General features: G+C 38.1%; 1 protein-coding gene across 1 annotated transcript; it reads left to right on the forward strand.

Moving 5' to 3' along the window:
- LOC128060149 (olfactory receptor 4A47-like) lies at window positions 1-918 on the forward strand. Its single transcript, XM_052652452.1, has one exon. The coding sequence runs from the start codon at window positions 1-3 to the stop codon at window positions 916-918; it is 918 nt and encodes a 305-aa protein (XP_052508412.1).
- Window positions 919-17,187: the final 16,269 nt, after the last annotated feature.

A 17,187-nucleotide genomic window follows, 5' to 3' on the forward strand; every position in this document is an offset into this window, starting at 1 on the left:
ATGGAACAAAGGGAAAATGTAACTGAGTTTGTCCTCTTGGGGCTCACTCAGAGTGTCCAGGGGCAGAGAATTTTATTTGTCGTGTTCTTGCTCATTTACACTGTGACCATGGTGGGCAACCTACTCATTGTCCTGACGGTGGTACTCAGCCCAACACTGGATGCCCCTATGTACTTCTTTCTTGGCTACTTATCATTTATGGATGCTTTTTATTCTACTTCAATCACCCCGAACACAATTATAGACTTACTCTATGCGAAGAAAACCATTTCATTTCAAGCTTGCATGACCCAGCTGTTTACAGAGCATCTATTTAGTGGTGCTGAGGTTTTTCTCCTGGTTGTCATGGCCTATGACCGCTACCTGGCCATCTGCAGACCCTTGCATTATTTGACAATCATGAATCAGAGAGTGTGTGTTCTGATGCTGCTATTGGCTTGGGTTGGTGGGTTTTTACATGCTCTACTTCATATAATTTTTTTTTACAACCTTCCATTCTGTGGCCCTAATGTCATTGACCACTTTGGGTGTGACACGTATCCTTTGTTAAAACTGGCCTGCACTGACACCCACATTACTGCCGTCACAGTAGTTGCCAACGATGGGGCCATCTGTGTAACCATTTTCACACTCTTACTCATCTCCTATGGGGTCATCCTGTGCTCCTTGAAGAATCTCAGTAGGGAAGGGAAGCATAAAGCCTTGTCCACCTGTGGCTCCCACATCACTGTGGTGGTCCTCTTCTTTGTGCCCTGTATTTTTACGTATGTGGGACCTCCTGTTATCTTACCCATTGATAAATACTTTGCTGTGTTTTACACCATTGTCACCCCTATGCTGAACCCTCTAATCTATACTCTGAGAAATGGAGAGATGCAAAATGCCATGAAAAAGCTCTGGATCAGAAAAAAACAATGAAGCAACTGCAAAATGTATTACTTATTTTCAACAAACAATTGCTCTTTCAGTGAGCAAGGAAAGTCATGTTTTGTTTTGTTTTTACTGTAATAAATGTCTCCTCAGTTTAAATAACTTGGGTATGATGAAAAAGGTTTATCATTTGAATACTTCCAGTCTACTTCTGCTTTATTGACTATGCCAAAGCCTTTGACTGTGTGGATCACAATAAACTGTGGAAAATTCTGAAAGAGATGAGAATACAAGACCACCTGTCCTGCCTCTTGAGAAACACATATGCAGGTCAGGAAGCAACAGTTAGAACTGGACATGGAACAACAGACTGGTTCCAAATAGGAAAAGGAGTACATCAAGGCTGTATATTGTCACCTTGCTTATTTAACTTAAATGCAGAGTACATCATGAGAAACGCTGGGATGGAAGAAGCACAAGCTGGAATCAAGATTGCCAGGAGAAATATCAATAACCTCAGATATGCAGATGACACCACCCTTATGGCAGAAAGTAAAGAAGAACTGAAGAGCCTCTTGATGAAAGTGAAAGAGGAGAGTGAAAAAGTTTGCTTAAAGCTCAACATTCAGAAAACTAAGATCATGGCATCTGGTCCCATCACTTCATGACAAATAGATGGGGAAACAGTGGAAACAGTGGCTGACATTATTTTTGGGGGCTCCAAAATCACTGCAGATGGTGATTGCAGCCATGAAATTAAAAGATGCTTACTTCTTAGAAGGAAAGTTATGACCAACCTAGACAGCATATTCAAAAGCAGAGATATTACTTTGCCAACAAAGGTCTGTCTAGTCAAGGCTATGATTTTTCCAGTGGTCATGTATGGATGTGAGAGTTGGACTATAAAGAAAGCTGAGGGCTGAAGAATTGATGCTTTTGAAGTGTGGTGTTGGAGAAGACTCTTGAGAGTCCCTTGGGCTGCAAGGAGATCCAACCAGTCCATCCTAAAGGAGATCAGTCCTGGGTGTTCATTGGAAGGACTGATGCTGAAACTGAAACTCCAATCCTTTGGCTACCTGATGCGAAGAGCTGACTCATTTGAAGAGACTCTGATGCTGGGAAAGATTGAGGGCAGGAGGAAAAGGGGATGACAGAGGATGAGATGGCTGGATGGCATCACCAACTCGATGGACATGGGTTTGGGTATACTCCAGGGTTGGTGATGGACAGGGAGGCCTGGTGCTCTGGTTCATGGAGTCGCAAAGAGTCGGACACAACTGAGCGACTGAACTGAACTGAATGATCAAAATAAGCTTATAAAATTTTCATATTTTCCTAATGCAAAGTATATATTTAGTTTGAAATACATTTTTTATGATTTCCACAATTTTGGAGGAAAATATATATGGTTTGGTGGTATAAAATATCTCTATTGAAGCGATAGATTTATGTTTTATATGATGAGTTATGCTGCAGCTAATACTGCAAATTTTTTTAAATTAGGGAATGGTTTTCTCATGTTTTTCTCTTCAGAAATATAATATTCTTCAGAATAGAGCTCATTACAGATTTCAGGAAAAATAATATTAAAAATATGATTAAAAACTTGGTTTCTTCCTCTATACACAAAGACATTCCATATTAATATTTGAAGTAGATTTCTTATTTCTCTCTCTGTGAGATTCTTTATATACATTATTTTATTTCTATTGTTTAGCACGTTAATGTTGAAGAAGAACGTTTCAGTCATAATATTATTGAGGAGGTTATGTTTGTAAAAATAATCTGAAAGACTAAAGTTTTATACAGAAAAATAAACAAACCTTACTCAATATTCCAATTGGGTAATCATATCATTGCCTCATTTTTGTCAGCTTTGTTTGAGTTATGCTTTCATAAAGGTAGCTCATTCCACTTTCCAGATACTTTAGAATACCTGGTGAAACCCCAGATACATTTTCAGTATCCTGGTCACCTTTTTTGCTTACATAACCTTCTGCAGAGACCCAGGCACATGGGTCTCTCTTATATGTAAATTTAGCACAATCCATCATCCGTGCACTTTACATATTCAGTTTGGAACTTGACACTAACTATTTGGGGTTATATCATTGTTAAGAAAGATTCTGACAATATATACCATTATTATCTCTCTTATTAATATAATAGAGATTGCTAGATATTAATATAATAGAGATTGCCAGGATATATTGTTTCATTTGACAGAAACAGCGTTCATAAAATCCTCCTCTGAATCAGGCTTGAAACAAAATACTATCTGCCTCTAACATGGTCAGTGCATGTGGTCAAAGAAGATTATCATTTTGCCTCTCTTGTTTACACTGGTTTCATGAGGCGCTAAGGCCATGGGGTCATGAGTGCTTTTTACTAGTAAATCACACTGTGTGAGAAGCCTCATATCCTGATTTTAATCCCTATTACCTGAAAATTTCTCATATTATCTCAGTGAAAGTGCTAGTCACTCAATCGTGTCCAACTCTTTGTGACCCTGTGGACTGGGGTCCATGAGTAGCTCACCAGGCTACTCTGTCCATGGAACTCTCCAGGCAAGAATATTGGAGTGGGTTGCCATTTCCTTCTTCAGGGGAACTTCCTGACCCAGGGATCAAACCCGTGTCTCCTGAGTTACACACAGATTCTTTACCATCTGAGCCATCAGGGGAGCCCTTTATTATCTCAAAGTCATCTCAAATAAAATACTAATCACCAAATAATAACAAGCATTTGGGTTTATCAGAACTTATGTAATTTATTTCTCCACTTTGGGATGTTGCTACAGACTGAAAGTTTACTTTCCTCTTCAAAATCATAAGTTAAACCCTTTCTAGTGTGATGGTATTGGGAGGGGGGCCCTTTGGGTAATGCTGCTGCTGCTGCTGCTGCTGTTGCTGCTGCTGCTGCTGCTGCTAAGTTGCTTCAGTCGTGTCTGACTCTGTGCAACCCCATACACGAGGGCCCACTGTCTCTGGGATTCTCCAGGCAAGAACACTGGAGTGGGTTGCCATTTCCTTCTCCAATGCATGAAAGTGAAAAGCGAAAGTGAAGTGGCGCAGTCGTGCCCGACTCTTAGCGACCCCATGGACCACAGCCTACCAGGCTCCTCTGTCCATTTGTAGGTCATAAAAGTTTCACTCTGATGAGTGGGATTGATGCCCTTATAAAGAAACATCAGAGAGTTCACTTAACTCTTTGGAGTGGGAGGACACAGGAAAAAGAAAAAAAAAAAAGGCTGTATGTGAACTAGGGACAGGACCTCACCAGATATGGAATCTGTCAGCACCTTAGCCTTGGATTTCCTAGCCGCCAAACCACTGAAAAATAAATACATATTGCTTAATCTTCTAGTCTATGCTGGTGCTGAGTCGCTTCAGTCGTGTCCGACTCTGTGCAACCCCATGGACTGCAGCCCACCAGGCTCCCTGTCCCTGGGATTCTCCAGGCAAGAACACTGGAGTGGGTTGCCATTTCCTTCTCCAGTGCATGAAAGTGAAAAATGAAAGTGAAGTCGCTCAGTTGTGTCCGATTCCTAGCGACCCCATGGACTGCAGCCCACCAGGCTCCTCCGTCCATGGGATTTGCCAGGCAAGAGCACTGGAGTGGGGTGCCATTGATGTTCCATAAAAGCAGGCCATATGCAAAGTATACCAAGACATATGTTTAGTTAATTTTAAAACTTGTGTAGTTATTTCAAGTAATAAGATGAAAATATTTGCTAACTCTCTATGTTCCTTCGTCTATGAGCTTCCTGAAGTCAGGGACATTGTTCTAACTGTCTTTGTATTTTCTATTCTTTGCACAGTGTATGGGACATAGAATCTACGCTATAGTTTTGTCAATTATCAGAATTATTGATCTATTGGAGTGAGAATATCTACTGAAAGGTTACGATGAACTCTTTTTACATTAAATATACTCGCAAATATTACTATTCTTTGACATCTCTTGCAAACGTTTATTCTATTGTTTTTGTTAAATTTAAGTGTTTTATAGATTAGTCTTATTTTCATATTTTTCCTTTTTATTTCTTCTATCACATTACTTTTGAAAAGTTTCATTTCCTAGCAATTATTTTAAAGTTTTAACCTCTTTTTTTAAAAGAGAAACATGGATGGACCGAGAGAGTATCATAGCAAAGTAAGTCGGAAAAAGAAAGACAAATAGCATACAATATCATTCATATCTGGAATCTAAACTGTAACGCAAATAAAATTTTCTACAGGATAGAAAGGGACTAAAGACACAGAAAACTGAGTTGTGGTTGCCAAGGGATTATCTGGGGAGAGGGATGGATTGAGAAGTTAGGATTAGCAGATGGTGGTTATTATGTATGCATTGTATAGGCAACAAGGTCCTACTGTATAGCACAGGGAACACTATTCAATGTCCTGTGATAAGGCAATAAAACACGACTCTGTGGGAGAGGGAGAGGGTGGGATGATTAGGGAGAATGGCATTGAAACATGTGTAATATCATATATGAAACAAATCGCCAGTCCAGTTCTGATGCATGATACTGGATGCTTGGGGCTGGTGCACTGGGACAACCCAGAGGGATGGTATGGGGAGGGAGGAGGAAGAGGGGTTCAGGATGGGGAACACGTGTATACCTGTGGCAGATTCATGTTGATGTATGGCAAAACCAATACAATATTGTAACTAACCTCCAATGAAATAAATTTAAATTAAAAAAGATATATGAAAAAGAGTGTTTGTGTATATATATATATGTATAGCTAAGTCACTTTGCTGTGTAGCAAAAACTAAAGCATTGTAAATCAATTACCCTTCAACAAAAGAAATAAAAATTCAATTATTCATTAACAATCTAGAATTTACTTTTATTTGTGATGGGAAATATTTAAGCTTATTTTCCCCCAACAAGTAAAATAATCTATCAACATAATCATTAATTTCAATTAACGACAATTTTCTTTTTACTATGTGCGGTATTACACCATCTAGAAGGCTGAATTCTGAGGAACTTGCTCTTTCTCATCACTCTCCTCCTTTGCTACCTTCTCCTCCTGCTCTAAACATCAGGCTCATTTTGAAAAGTTTGCAAAGTTCTCATAAAATATATTTAGCTTGTCATGACACTATATGTTTATCTTGATGAAAATTACATGTTTTAATAAATATTATATTTTCTCCTCCAGAATAAGACAAGTATTGTAAAGTATTCAATGATGTCTCAACAAAAATTTGTAAGTATCTCCATAGAGTGTATACAAATCTTGTCTTTTCGTTTTCTTATAGAAAAGGATGACTCTCTTATTTGCATTTGATTTACTGACACATTTTCAATGAACAGCTCAGAGAAGAGTCAGTGTCTTTTTCTGGTGTGAATTATAGCTTATTTCTAAAGGTCACAGGCATATCAGTCAGTTCAGGTGAGTCACTCAGTCATGTCCGACTCTTGTAACCCCCATGGATTGCAGCAGGCCAGGCTGCCCTGTCCATCAACAACTTCTGGAGTTTACTCAGACTCATGTCCATTGAGTCGGTGATGCCATCGAACCATCTCACCCTCTGTTGTCCCCTTCTCCTCCTGACTTCAATCTTTCCCAGCATCAGGGTCTTTTCTGATGAGTCAGTTTTTCACATCAGGTGGCCAAAGTATTGGAGTTTCATCTTGAGCGTCAGTCCTTCCAATGAATATTCAGGTCTGAAGTCCTTGAGGATTGACTGGTTTGATCTCCTTGCAGTCCAAGGGACTCTCAAGAGTCTTCTCCAACACCACAGTTCAAAAGCATCAATTCTTTGACACTTGGTTTTCTTTAGAGTCCAACCCTACATCCATACATGACCACTGGAAAAACCATAGCTGAGACTAGACAGACCTTTGTTGTCTCTGTAATGTAATGTAAAGTAATGTCTTTGCTTTTTAATATGCTGTCTAGGTTGGTCATAGCTTTTCTTCCAAGGAGCAAGCGTCTTTTAATTTCATGGCTGCAATCACCATCTGCAGTGATTTTGAAGTTCCCCAAAATAAAGTCTGTCACTGTTTCCCTTGTTTCCCCATCTATTTGCCATAAAGTGATGGAACCAGATGCCATGATCTTAGTTTTCTGAATGTTGAGTTTTATGCCAACTTTTTCACTCTTGTCTTTCATCAAGAAGCTCTTTAGTTCTTTGCATTCTGCCATAAGTGTGGTGTCATTTGAGTATCTGAGGTTATTGATATTTCTCCCAGCAATCTTGATTCCAGCCTGTGCTTCACCCAGCCCAGCATTTCACATGATGTACTCTGCACATAAGTTAAATAAGCAGGGTGACAATATACAGCCTTGACACACTCCTTTTCTTGTTTGGAACCAGTCTGTTCCATGTCTGGTTCTAACTATTGCTTCTTGACCTGCAAACATATTTCTCAGGAGGCAGATAAGGTGGTATGGCATTCCCATCTCTTGAAGTATTTTCCACAGTTTGTTGTGGTCCACACAGTCAAATACTTTGGCATAGTCAATAAGACAGAAGTAGATGTTTCTCTGGAGCTCTTTTTTGATAGTCCAGTGGATCTTGGCTATTTGATCTCTGGTTCCTCTCTCTTTTCTAAATCCAGCTTGAACATCTGGAAGTTTGTAGTTCACATACTGTTAAAGCCTGGCTTGGAGAATTTTGAGAATTACTTTGCTAGTGTGTGGGATGAGTGTAATTGTGTGGTAGTTTGAACATTATTTGGCATTGCCTTTCTTTGGGATTATCCAAACATTCTTAGGCATATATCCAACAGTACACATGTAGGTATCCCACCACACTCTCAGATCTGTATCCAATCTCATGTGAATCTCTATGACAACTTGTAACTACATATTCAATGTTATATATCTGACAATATATAGTTACTAAGTGAACTAGTGAATATGCTTATAATTGTTACAGATTTTGTCTAGAATGGTGTTGATTTTGATCTGTGATTTCCAGATATTGGGGGATCCTTCCTTTATATGTTGTTGGTTATTTGCAAAAATTTGGTAATGTATGCCTCTGTGAGTAGACTTGAGATGTTTTCCTTTTCCCTCTGCCTGTTTGCTTTAAAAGTTGGAGACTCTGGGCTACTGTTAATCAGCCCTAGTCCAATAATAGCACACAGAGTGGCCTGTCAGTGAAATTTTCTGCAGGTCTTTGAATGAGCATTTCTAGCACCATGGGTTGGAATAGTCATAAAATGTCATTAATACCATATCTGAATTTAAGACCCTGAAGGAGCCTTGCCAACTGGAAATTGGCACTTGTTGTCAGCTTCTGCAAGGATTAAGTTGATGGTCACCATAGTCACTGACCCTCAAAACTCTCTGAAAGGGGTTCAGGGAAGAGCTTTGGAATGAGGCAATCTGTGCTCTGAGAAAAGCTGGCAGAATAGGCCTTCAGATAGATATTTTCAGAAGATTTTATGAGCCACAAATCTTACATCTTCTCATGTCTAAAAAAGTACTGAAATCATTAAAGTAACATCACTTCAGACATTAGGAAGGAAATAAATTTGAAAGTCAAAATGGGATAACTGAAGTTCAGATAGCAAAGGTAAAATTAGATGGCTATTGTGGATTTCAGACACATTCTTGTAATGCTAAGAGCTTAAATTTTCTGAGCTGTGTCAGATTAGGGGATGGCACTGGTCACTGGTCACTGGTAGCTGCAACCTTATGATTTCAAGGTATCCTCTTGTAACTATTAAGATCTTCTACACTAAAATTGTTTTAGATCAGATATTAACGAAAAAGAGGAGACATACGTAGAACTCCTGTCATATGTATATATTTATATATATATATGTGTGTGTGTGTATATATATATATATATATACACCACATCAGAAGTTCAAACCTACTTAGGGCTTCCCTGGTGGCTCAGAGGTTAAAGCGTCTGCCTGCAATGTGGGAAACCTGGGTTCGATCCCTGGGTCGGGAAGATCCCCTGGAGAAGGAAATGGCAACCCACTCCAGTATTCTTGCCTGGTGAATCCCATGGAAGGAGGAGCCTGGCGGGCTACAGTCCACGGGGTCGCAAAGAGTCGGACACGACTGAGCGACTTCACTTCACTTAGATAAAGTTAAACAACTGGCTACCTGGCTGCAAGTCTCCCTTGAGTGTCAGGTCCAGATAGACTTATTCTTCTAAATCCCCAAGTGATTGAGTTCTTAACCATACTAAACTCAACTTGGAAGTCAGGAATATTTCAACCTGATATTCACTCCATGAATTGCGGCAGAACTATGCCCCATTTCAGCGGGAAGTAGCCAGAACATTTGTCTCCTCATTCCCTGAAAGACTTAGGGAAGGTTAACCTACTGGGAAATTAAAAGGCATCTCCCGTAAAACCGAGTTCCTCTGCTAAGTTTGACTGATGTCTCTACCCTAAATGATTATTCCATTTTTTCCCAACACTTTTTCTCCTCAAGAGTGATGAATATCAGAGAAAAGAGGGAATTGTTACTGAGCAAAGCTGTGTGGGGCTCCTGGGCATAAAAACCTTCATGTGCCCCTCATTTCTTTGATTACAGAAAATTGATTTCATTCAACATCGCTGACCTTCCCTGAGTTCCAAATGGAAGATTCAAGCAGTTGTTAATTAGGTAAGGAAGAGGGTGTGAAACAAGGGAAAAGCAAGCAGTCAAGGAAAGAATAGTCAGTCTTGGGGAAGATCCTAATTCCCCATCAAGGGATACACACATCAACTTTGAGCTGTTCTGCAGAGACTGAAACCCCCACCAGGTGGGAGAAGTTTATGATGGTATGCTGCCCACACGCACTTGACCCTAGACCAGTTGGAACCAGAAAGTTGGTGATGCTGACTCCCACTTACCTCACCACCAACCAATCAGAATAATGTCCACTAGCTGATCACATTTTTTTGAACCATTGCTATAAAACTTCTCACTATCCTCTCCAAGTGGAGACACACAGTTTTGAGGGCTGCTCTGCCCTGCCCCCTGCCTTTGCCTGGCAAAGCAAATAAAGCTATTTTTTCCTACTTCACACAAAACTCTCTCAAATAGCTTAATGGTATTTTCAGTGTTACTTTGGATTGCTGGCTAAGTGAAGTCCAAAGCAAAATTAAATGTCTATCTCAAGATAAATCCATCTTAAGCAATTAATGGTCTTTTGTAAGTTACCTACAACCTATGTAGGAATCTTTGGCCTTTAATTAAGTTAGTTTGAATTAACTTATTTTGATTATGGTCCTAACTAAAATTCTTAAAAATTTTTTAAAAATAAATATTTATTTTAATTGAAGTCTAATTGCTTTACAATATTGTATTGGTTTTGCCATACATCAACATGAATCTGCCATGGTTATACACGTGTTCCCCATCCTGAACCCCCCTCCCACCTCCCTCGTGACAGTATACTCAGTATATATCCTTGGGAGGGGAAATGATAAAACAATAGTGTAGTCTTTTCCACACAAAAGTAAATAATGGCTGACATTCCTATGTTTCCAAAGTTCATTTGAAAGCATAACATTATGCAAATAGCAACTAAATTAAAAAAATCTATATTTCTGACTGCTTCTGATCTTAGTTGTATCACATGGGCTGAGTTGCCTTGTGGCCTGTGAGATCTCAGTTCCCCAATCAGGAGCTGAACCTGTGTCTACTGCTTTGGAAAGCGGAATGTTAACCCCTGGGCCACCAAGAAAGTCCTGGTGATTCAATTTTGAAAGAGTAATGAGTCATTCTCATTATGACAACACAAATCATAATGTTATAATTAAAATCATGTTGTACTGGTTCAAAGATAGATATAATGTAAATGGGTAATAGGACTTATAAATTCACCCAGGTTCATAGGATTTTTCCGTAGTAAACTTTTGGTTGTAAGTGACAGAAAGATCAACTGAAATGCTTTTGAAATTTAAGAATATTTGTTGATTGGCTAACATGACTGCAAACTTCAAAAAAACTAAGCTTCAGAGTTAGTTGATATATTGGATCAATTATGGCATAAAGGAGTCCTTTTCTTGTTGTTTTCTTGTCTGACTTACCTTAAATCTGACTTACCTGGCACTTAGAAGGATTGCTATCTGTAACAACTCAGAGAAAATGCTCTTTATATGACTCTGGCAGAAGTAATTGACCTTGATCATCAGATACATACAACAAGGACTAAACCACAGTGGAGACAGGGCAGAATGTTTTTGCATTTCAGGTGACTATTAACACTTGGCTACCTCTTGCAATTCACACTGTGACAGTAAATAAGAAACTTCAGGAACCTGGCCTGCATTTTGGGTAGATTGAAGACATGATTAGACATTGCAGGGCTAAAATTCTAGGCTATACCTCTAGCTAAGCCACTAAAATCAGTTGAGAATTTAGTGGAAGGTGAAGGGAGAAGAACAGAGCCGATAGTAAAGGGAAAAGACACTAGACAGACGTTGCAACTCTATGATCAGCAGCAGTGTCAAGTGGCATAGCTCATTACTCTAGCCATTCTCCTCTAATCTGTCAGGAAACTATTTTTCGGTAAATCCCCCACTTCTGAATTCATCAGCAGCATTGAAATGAAAGAAGACGGGATGAATGTGACTGAATTCATTCTAATGGGACTTACCCAGGATTCTGAGATGCTGTTAATTCTGTTTTTGGTGTTACTTAGCATCTACATGGCAAATAGATGGGGGAAAAATGGAAACTGATGGACTTTATTTTCTTGGACTCCAGATTGTGACCATCACTGCAGATGGTGACCACAGCCATGAAATTAAAAGACATTTGCTCCTCGGAAGAAAACTATGACAAATCTAGACAGCACATTAAAAAGCCGACATAAATTTGCCGACAAAGATCTGTGGAGTCAAAGCTATGGTTTGTCCAGTAGTCATGTACGAATGTGAGTTGGACCATGCAGAAAGCTAAGCACCAAAGATTAGATACTTTTAATCTATGCTGCTGGAGAAGACTTTTGAGAATCCCTTGGACAGCAAGGAGATAAAACCAGTCAATCCTAAAGGAAATGAACACTGAACAGTCACTGGAAGGACTGATATAGAAGCTGAAACTCCAATACTTTAGCCACCTGATGTGAAGAGCCAGTTCACTGAAGAGGACCTTGATGCTGAGAAAGATTGAGGGCAGGAGGAGAAGGATGAAACAGAGGATGAGATGGTTGGATGGCATCACCATCATCAATGGACATGGGTTTGAGCAAGCTCTGGGAGATGGTGAAGGACAGGGAAGCCTGGCTGCTGCAGTCCATGGGGTCACAAAGAATTGGACATGACTGAGACACTGAACAACAACAATAACAAAAAGTTTCCATGATGTGTCACAGAGAGGGATATCTCCTAAGATCCTGATACTGCCTCTGAGTTGAGAATCTGAAATTCACAGTCAGGGACACTAAAGCAGAAAATACATCTATAGTCCTGGAGAGGCTGAGTGTGAGAAAGAAAGAGAGAGAGAATTATGCAAAGCTAAGAGGATCCATCTCAAGTATTCATCAAAGAACTGACCTGTGTGTGCATCTGAGGAAAATACCTGGGGCTGGGGAAAGATTTACCCAGGTGAATTAAAGAGGAGTACTTGGTTCTCAAACTAGGCTAGGAAGAGAGCCTACTCTCATTAGCTGGAAAACCTCATAGTTCACAGGGGCAGTGCTGTTGGTTGAATACTTAGAAAAATTTTCATTAGCTGTGGAATGTGACTAGTTCTAGACTGAGCATAACCCAGCACCAGCTTCAAGACCTGTATCAACAATATATTTAAAAAAAAATCCTCAAAGAAAACACCCAAAAGAATCAAAACAAGTATTTTGTTCAAAATTTTGTGTCTTTGCTAATGTGAGCTATTAATCTAATTATTTCCACTTGACGCCCTTGTGTCATGCTGGTGTAAGGGTTATGCTGGGTGCATAAAATGCATTAGGAAGTACATTGCTTCATTACTTTTATGAAAGTGTTGTGTAACAAGTTATTTCTTGATTAGTTGTCATGTAAAATTAATTGATTAAAGCTCCATGGGGATGAACTGTCTTGCAGGAGAATGTTAGGACTCTAAACATTTAATTTATTTGCACTTATTATTCCAGTTTTAAATTATTTCTCAATGTGTGTTTAGATGATTGTGTTTCTCATAGCAATGGTCTGTTTTCTTTTCTTGGCAAGTTAACTGCCATACATTCTTTTGTCATATCATTTTGTTGTCTTTTTAAAATTTGTAGAATCTGCAAGGATGGCCCTCGCTTCAGTCTTGATTCTGATAATTTGGTTTTTCTCTTATTTTTTCTTAGTCCATTGGGCTAGAAATTATAATTTATTCAATGTTCAAAAGGATCAATTCCTGGTATTCTTTTCTTTATATAAATTACTCTTTTAATGATGTATGCCTTCTCAACACTTTCCACACTACAATGTTCTTTATGTTTATTTTAAACTTTCTTCCTTAGCATTTTGAGACAGAAGCTTAGTTCATTCTTTAAAGTGTCTATTGTTTTCTAACATTTACATTTAAATCTATAAAATTCTCTCTAATCACACAGTTAGCTGCATCCAGATAATTTATACACATTGCAATGTATTATACATAATCCTTTATATATATATTAATATATATATCTTTTATAAATATTTTCATATAGTTTTTATATACATGTATATCATAAAGTTTATATACATTTATATACATGTATATCAATAACCTCAGATATGCAGATGACACCACCCTTATGGCAGAAAGTGAAGAGGAACTAAAAAGCTTTTCACTTTCTTGATGAAAGTGAAAGAGGAGAGTGAAAAATTTGGCTTAAAGTTCAACATTCAGAAAACTAAGATCATGGCATCTGGTCCCATCACTTCATGGGAAATAGATGGGGAAACAGTGGAAACAGTGTCAGACTTTATTTTTGGGGGCTCCAAAATCACTGCAGATGGTGATTGCAGCCATGAAATTAAAAGACACTTACTCCTTGGAAGGAAAATTGTGACCAACCTAGATAGCATATTCAAAAGCAGAGACATTACTTTGCCAACAAAGGTCCATCTAGTCACGGCTATGGTTTTTCCTGTGGTCATATATGGATGTGAGAGTTGGACTCTAAAAAGAGCTGAGCACCGAAAAATTGATGCTTTTGAACTGTGGTGTTGGAGAAGACTCTTGAGAGTCCCTTGGACTGCAAGGAGATCCAACAAGTCCATTCTAAAGGAGATCAGTCCTGGGTGTTCTTCGGAAGGACTGATGCTAAAGCTGAAACTCCAATCCTTTGGCCACCTCATGCAAAATGTTGACTCATTGGAAAAGACTCTGATGCTGGGAGGGACTGGGGGCAGGAGGAGAAGAGGATGACAGAGGATGAGATGGCTGGATGGCATCACCAACTCGATAGACGTGAGTTTGAGTGAACTCCGGGAGTCGGTGATGGCCCGTGAGGCCTGGCGTGCTGCAGTTCATGGGATCGCAAAGAGTTGGACACGACTGAGTGACTGAACTGAACTGACTGATATCATAATGTTTCTGTTGAAAATAGTCATGAGTGATTTTAGGCTAAATAATTGGAAAATATTACACTTTTGTTATAAATTTCTATTTAAAGTACATATGTGCTTTATGATTTAAGTTCTTAGAAATATATTGCAAATTGTGTCATGGCCTTAGATATTTTCTACTTTGGTGGATGCCCCATGAACTTTTTGAGATGGAACAGTCCCACAAATACTTTTTTCTTTTCCTACTATGATACTAAAACTGACAAATTTTCTATCAATTGTGTGTCTGAAATTTTGTGACACATTTTATCTGCATTTGAAATAAGGTTTAAATGACTTGCTCTGAAATTAACATTCATGATTGGAAATTGGTTCAGATATCATCTTCAAAGATGAAGCTTAAAATTAAAAAGATTTGCTTGTTTTGAAGAACATAATTTCACAAGAATGTTTTCACATATTTCATTTCCGCCCAGATTTGAATTTCTCTTTTGGTGACATGACCTAATTTTGCTTTTCATGGTTTTTTCCCAGAGGGCAGAATTTTATAAGTCTTGTTTCACACAGTGATTGTTCTTGTGCCATCTCTGGAGATCTACCCTCAAAATTATGATTAAGGTCCCGGTGAATTTAATTAGACAAAATCATACTTGGAGATGCAGGAATTGAATGACTCAGTTGTATGTGCTGCACTTAAATGTAGACAAAGTGGTTACAGCCCTTTGCCAGGACCTGTGGCACATTTGTCTACAACAGTAATCACATGGCCGGCTTCTTCTGGAACTGAAATGATGAACTCAGAACATAATAAAGTGTGTATATGAAATTATTTGCCATCCTTCAGGAACACTAAAGTTCAATAACACTGTATGAAGACAGGACAGTAAGTGATTCAGAATCAAAATGTTGCAACAGCTATTTCACAATTTCACTTTGACTGCTATAAGTGCAAACAAAATATTTTATTAAATATTTAAAATGTTTTACTATAAACAATTTACACATAGTTTGAAGTTTTTTCTGTCTGATTAACACGCTGATTTAATATCCATTCGTTATCAGGACATATCCAGCCGACAGTGAACATTATGAGTTTCTGTTCACAATCAAGATTCAGAGTTCCTTAGGAAATAGAATGTTCATATTCATTTTGAAAATCTCAGTAATTTGAAAAGTAATTTTTAAAAATAACTGAGATGATTTTGATTTTCTGCAATCATGGAAAGCACTGGTCACAAGGAAGCAGTTCAAGGTGCTGTGAGGCTACATGAATCTTACTCTCTGCATTACCAGAGACAGCATCAGTGCATGAAGAACGAGCAAGAAGGAACCAGAGCCCAGAACATGGATTGAACAGCTTTCTTCATAGGCAAGTAACCCAGGAAGCATATTTAGAAACAAAATTCTGAACGAGGCTTTCAATTTTGCGAGAGTACACTGATGAGGTGAGCTTTCTTTCTTTTTTTTTTAAATTTTATTATTTATTTATTTATTTTTTACTTTACAATATTGTATTGGTTTTGCCATACATCAACACGAATCCACCACGGGTGTACATGTGTTTTACTTGCTCAGTCATGTCCAACTCTTTGGGACCGTCCGGATTGTAGCTCACCAGGCTCCTCTGTCCATGGGATTTTCTAGGCAAGAATACTGAAGTGGGTTGCCATTTCCTCCTCAGAGGGATCTTCCTTACCCAGAGACTGAACCTGCCCCTCTTGTGTATCCTGCATAGAAGGCTGATTCTTTGCCCACTGAGCCATCAGGGAAACCCAGGATGGGGTTAGAATTCAGTCTTCTAGAGTTTTCCTTTGTGATTTTCATAATAAGTCATGTTAGAACTCCATTAGATTATTAAATATGTTGATTCAATCGATTGATTCTATTCTGTAATACTTCTTTTGAATAATTTCATAAAATAATGATCTGGAATAAAGTTACCTACTTGAAGATAGAGTATCCTTAGAAATTAATTTCAAAGGTAATGATCTGGGGATAGTTTCATGGGTAGAGATATGTAAATCTGATAATAGTTTTAAATTATATGTTCTCTAAACATTGTGTGTTAATTAAAAGATGAGGTAACACCTGTAGACCTTGAGTGAGTGACCCTCAAGAACTGGAACAAACACTGTAATAAGTAAACCTTGACTTAAAAATCCTATTTTTTTGTTCACAGGTGGGCTTAGGCAGCCTATCATGTTTGTGGGCCATTTAGAAGCCATCTTCTATTAATTTTTTTTTGATATTTTATTCCATATTTCATGCCTTTATATTTATCTTTTCATCATTAGATGATAACTCTCTATATTATCCAATATGTAAGTCTTTCTTCAAACATTTCATCTACTGCTGTTTTGGTATCATTTCCTAAATCCTTAAAAAACATGAAATTGTCAGATAAACCTATTTGAGATTTCAAGGATTGGTTAAGAATATTCTTCCAACCCTAGAATGAAGAAGTGTACATCTTTTATGAAATGGATAGCAAATATAAAGTAAATCTTGCTTTACCTTTTTATTAAACTTGTAATCAATTTTTAAACTTTTAATAGATATTAGCTATATGTGCAATAATTAGCTTCCAGATGGAAAGTTAATAGTGACACCTCATTTTTTTAATGATGTACCCTTTTCCCACAAATGTCTCTAATTAATTGCCTCTCCATTAGTGTACAAGATTTTGAGTTTAAGGATAATGTTTTAATAAGCCTTGATCATATTAGTAATATCTGAAAATATAAGAACCATACTGCTCATTTGTTGAATGAATGAACAAATTATCATAAGACATCAGAAAGTCATTGATAAAAATTATATTTATAGGAAATGTTGTCCTGAACTCTGAAATAAAAGATGCAGAAAGACCC

Source organism: Budorcas taxicolor, chromosome 15, assembly GCF_023091745.1.
Source record: "Budorcas taxicolor isolate Tak-1 chromosome 15, Takin1.1, whole genome shotgun sequence".
Lineage (NCBI taxonomy): Eukaryota > Metazoa > Chordata > Mammalia > Artiodactyla > Bovidae > Budorcas > Budorcas taxicolor.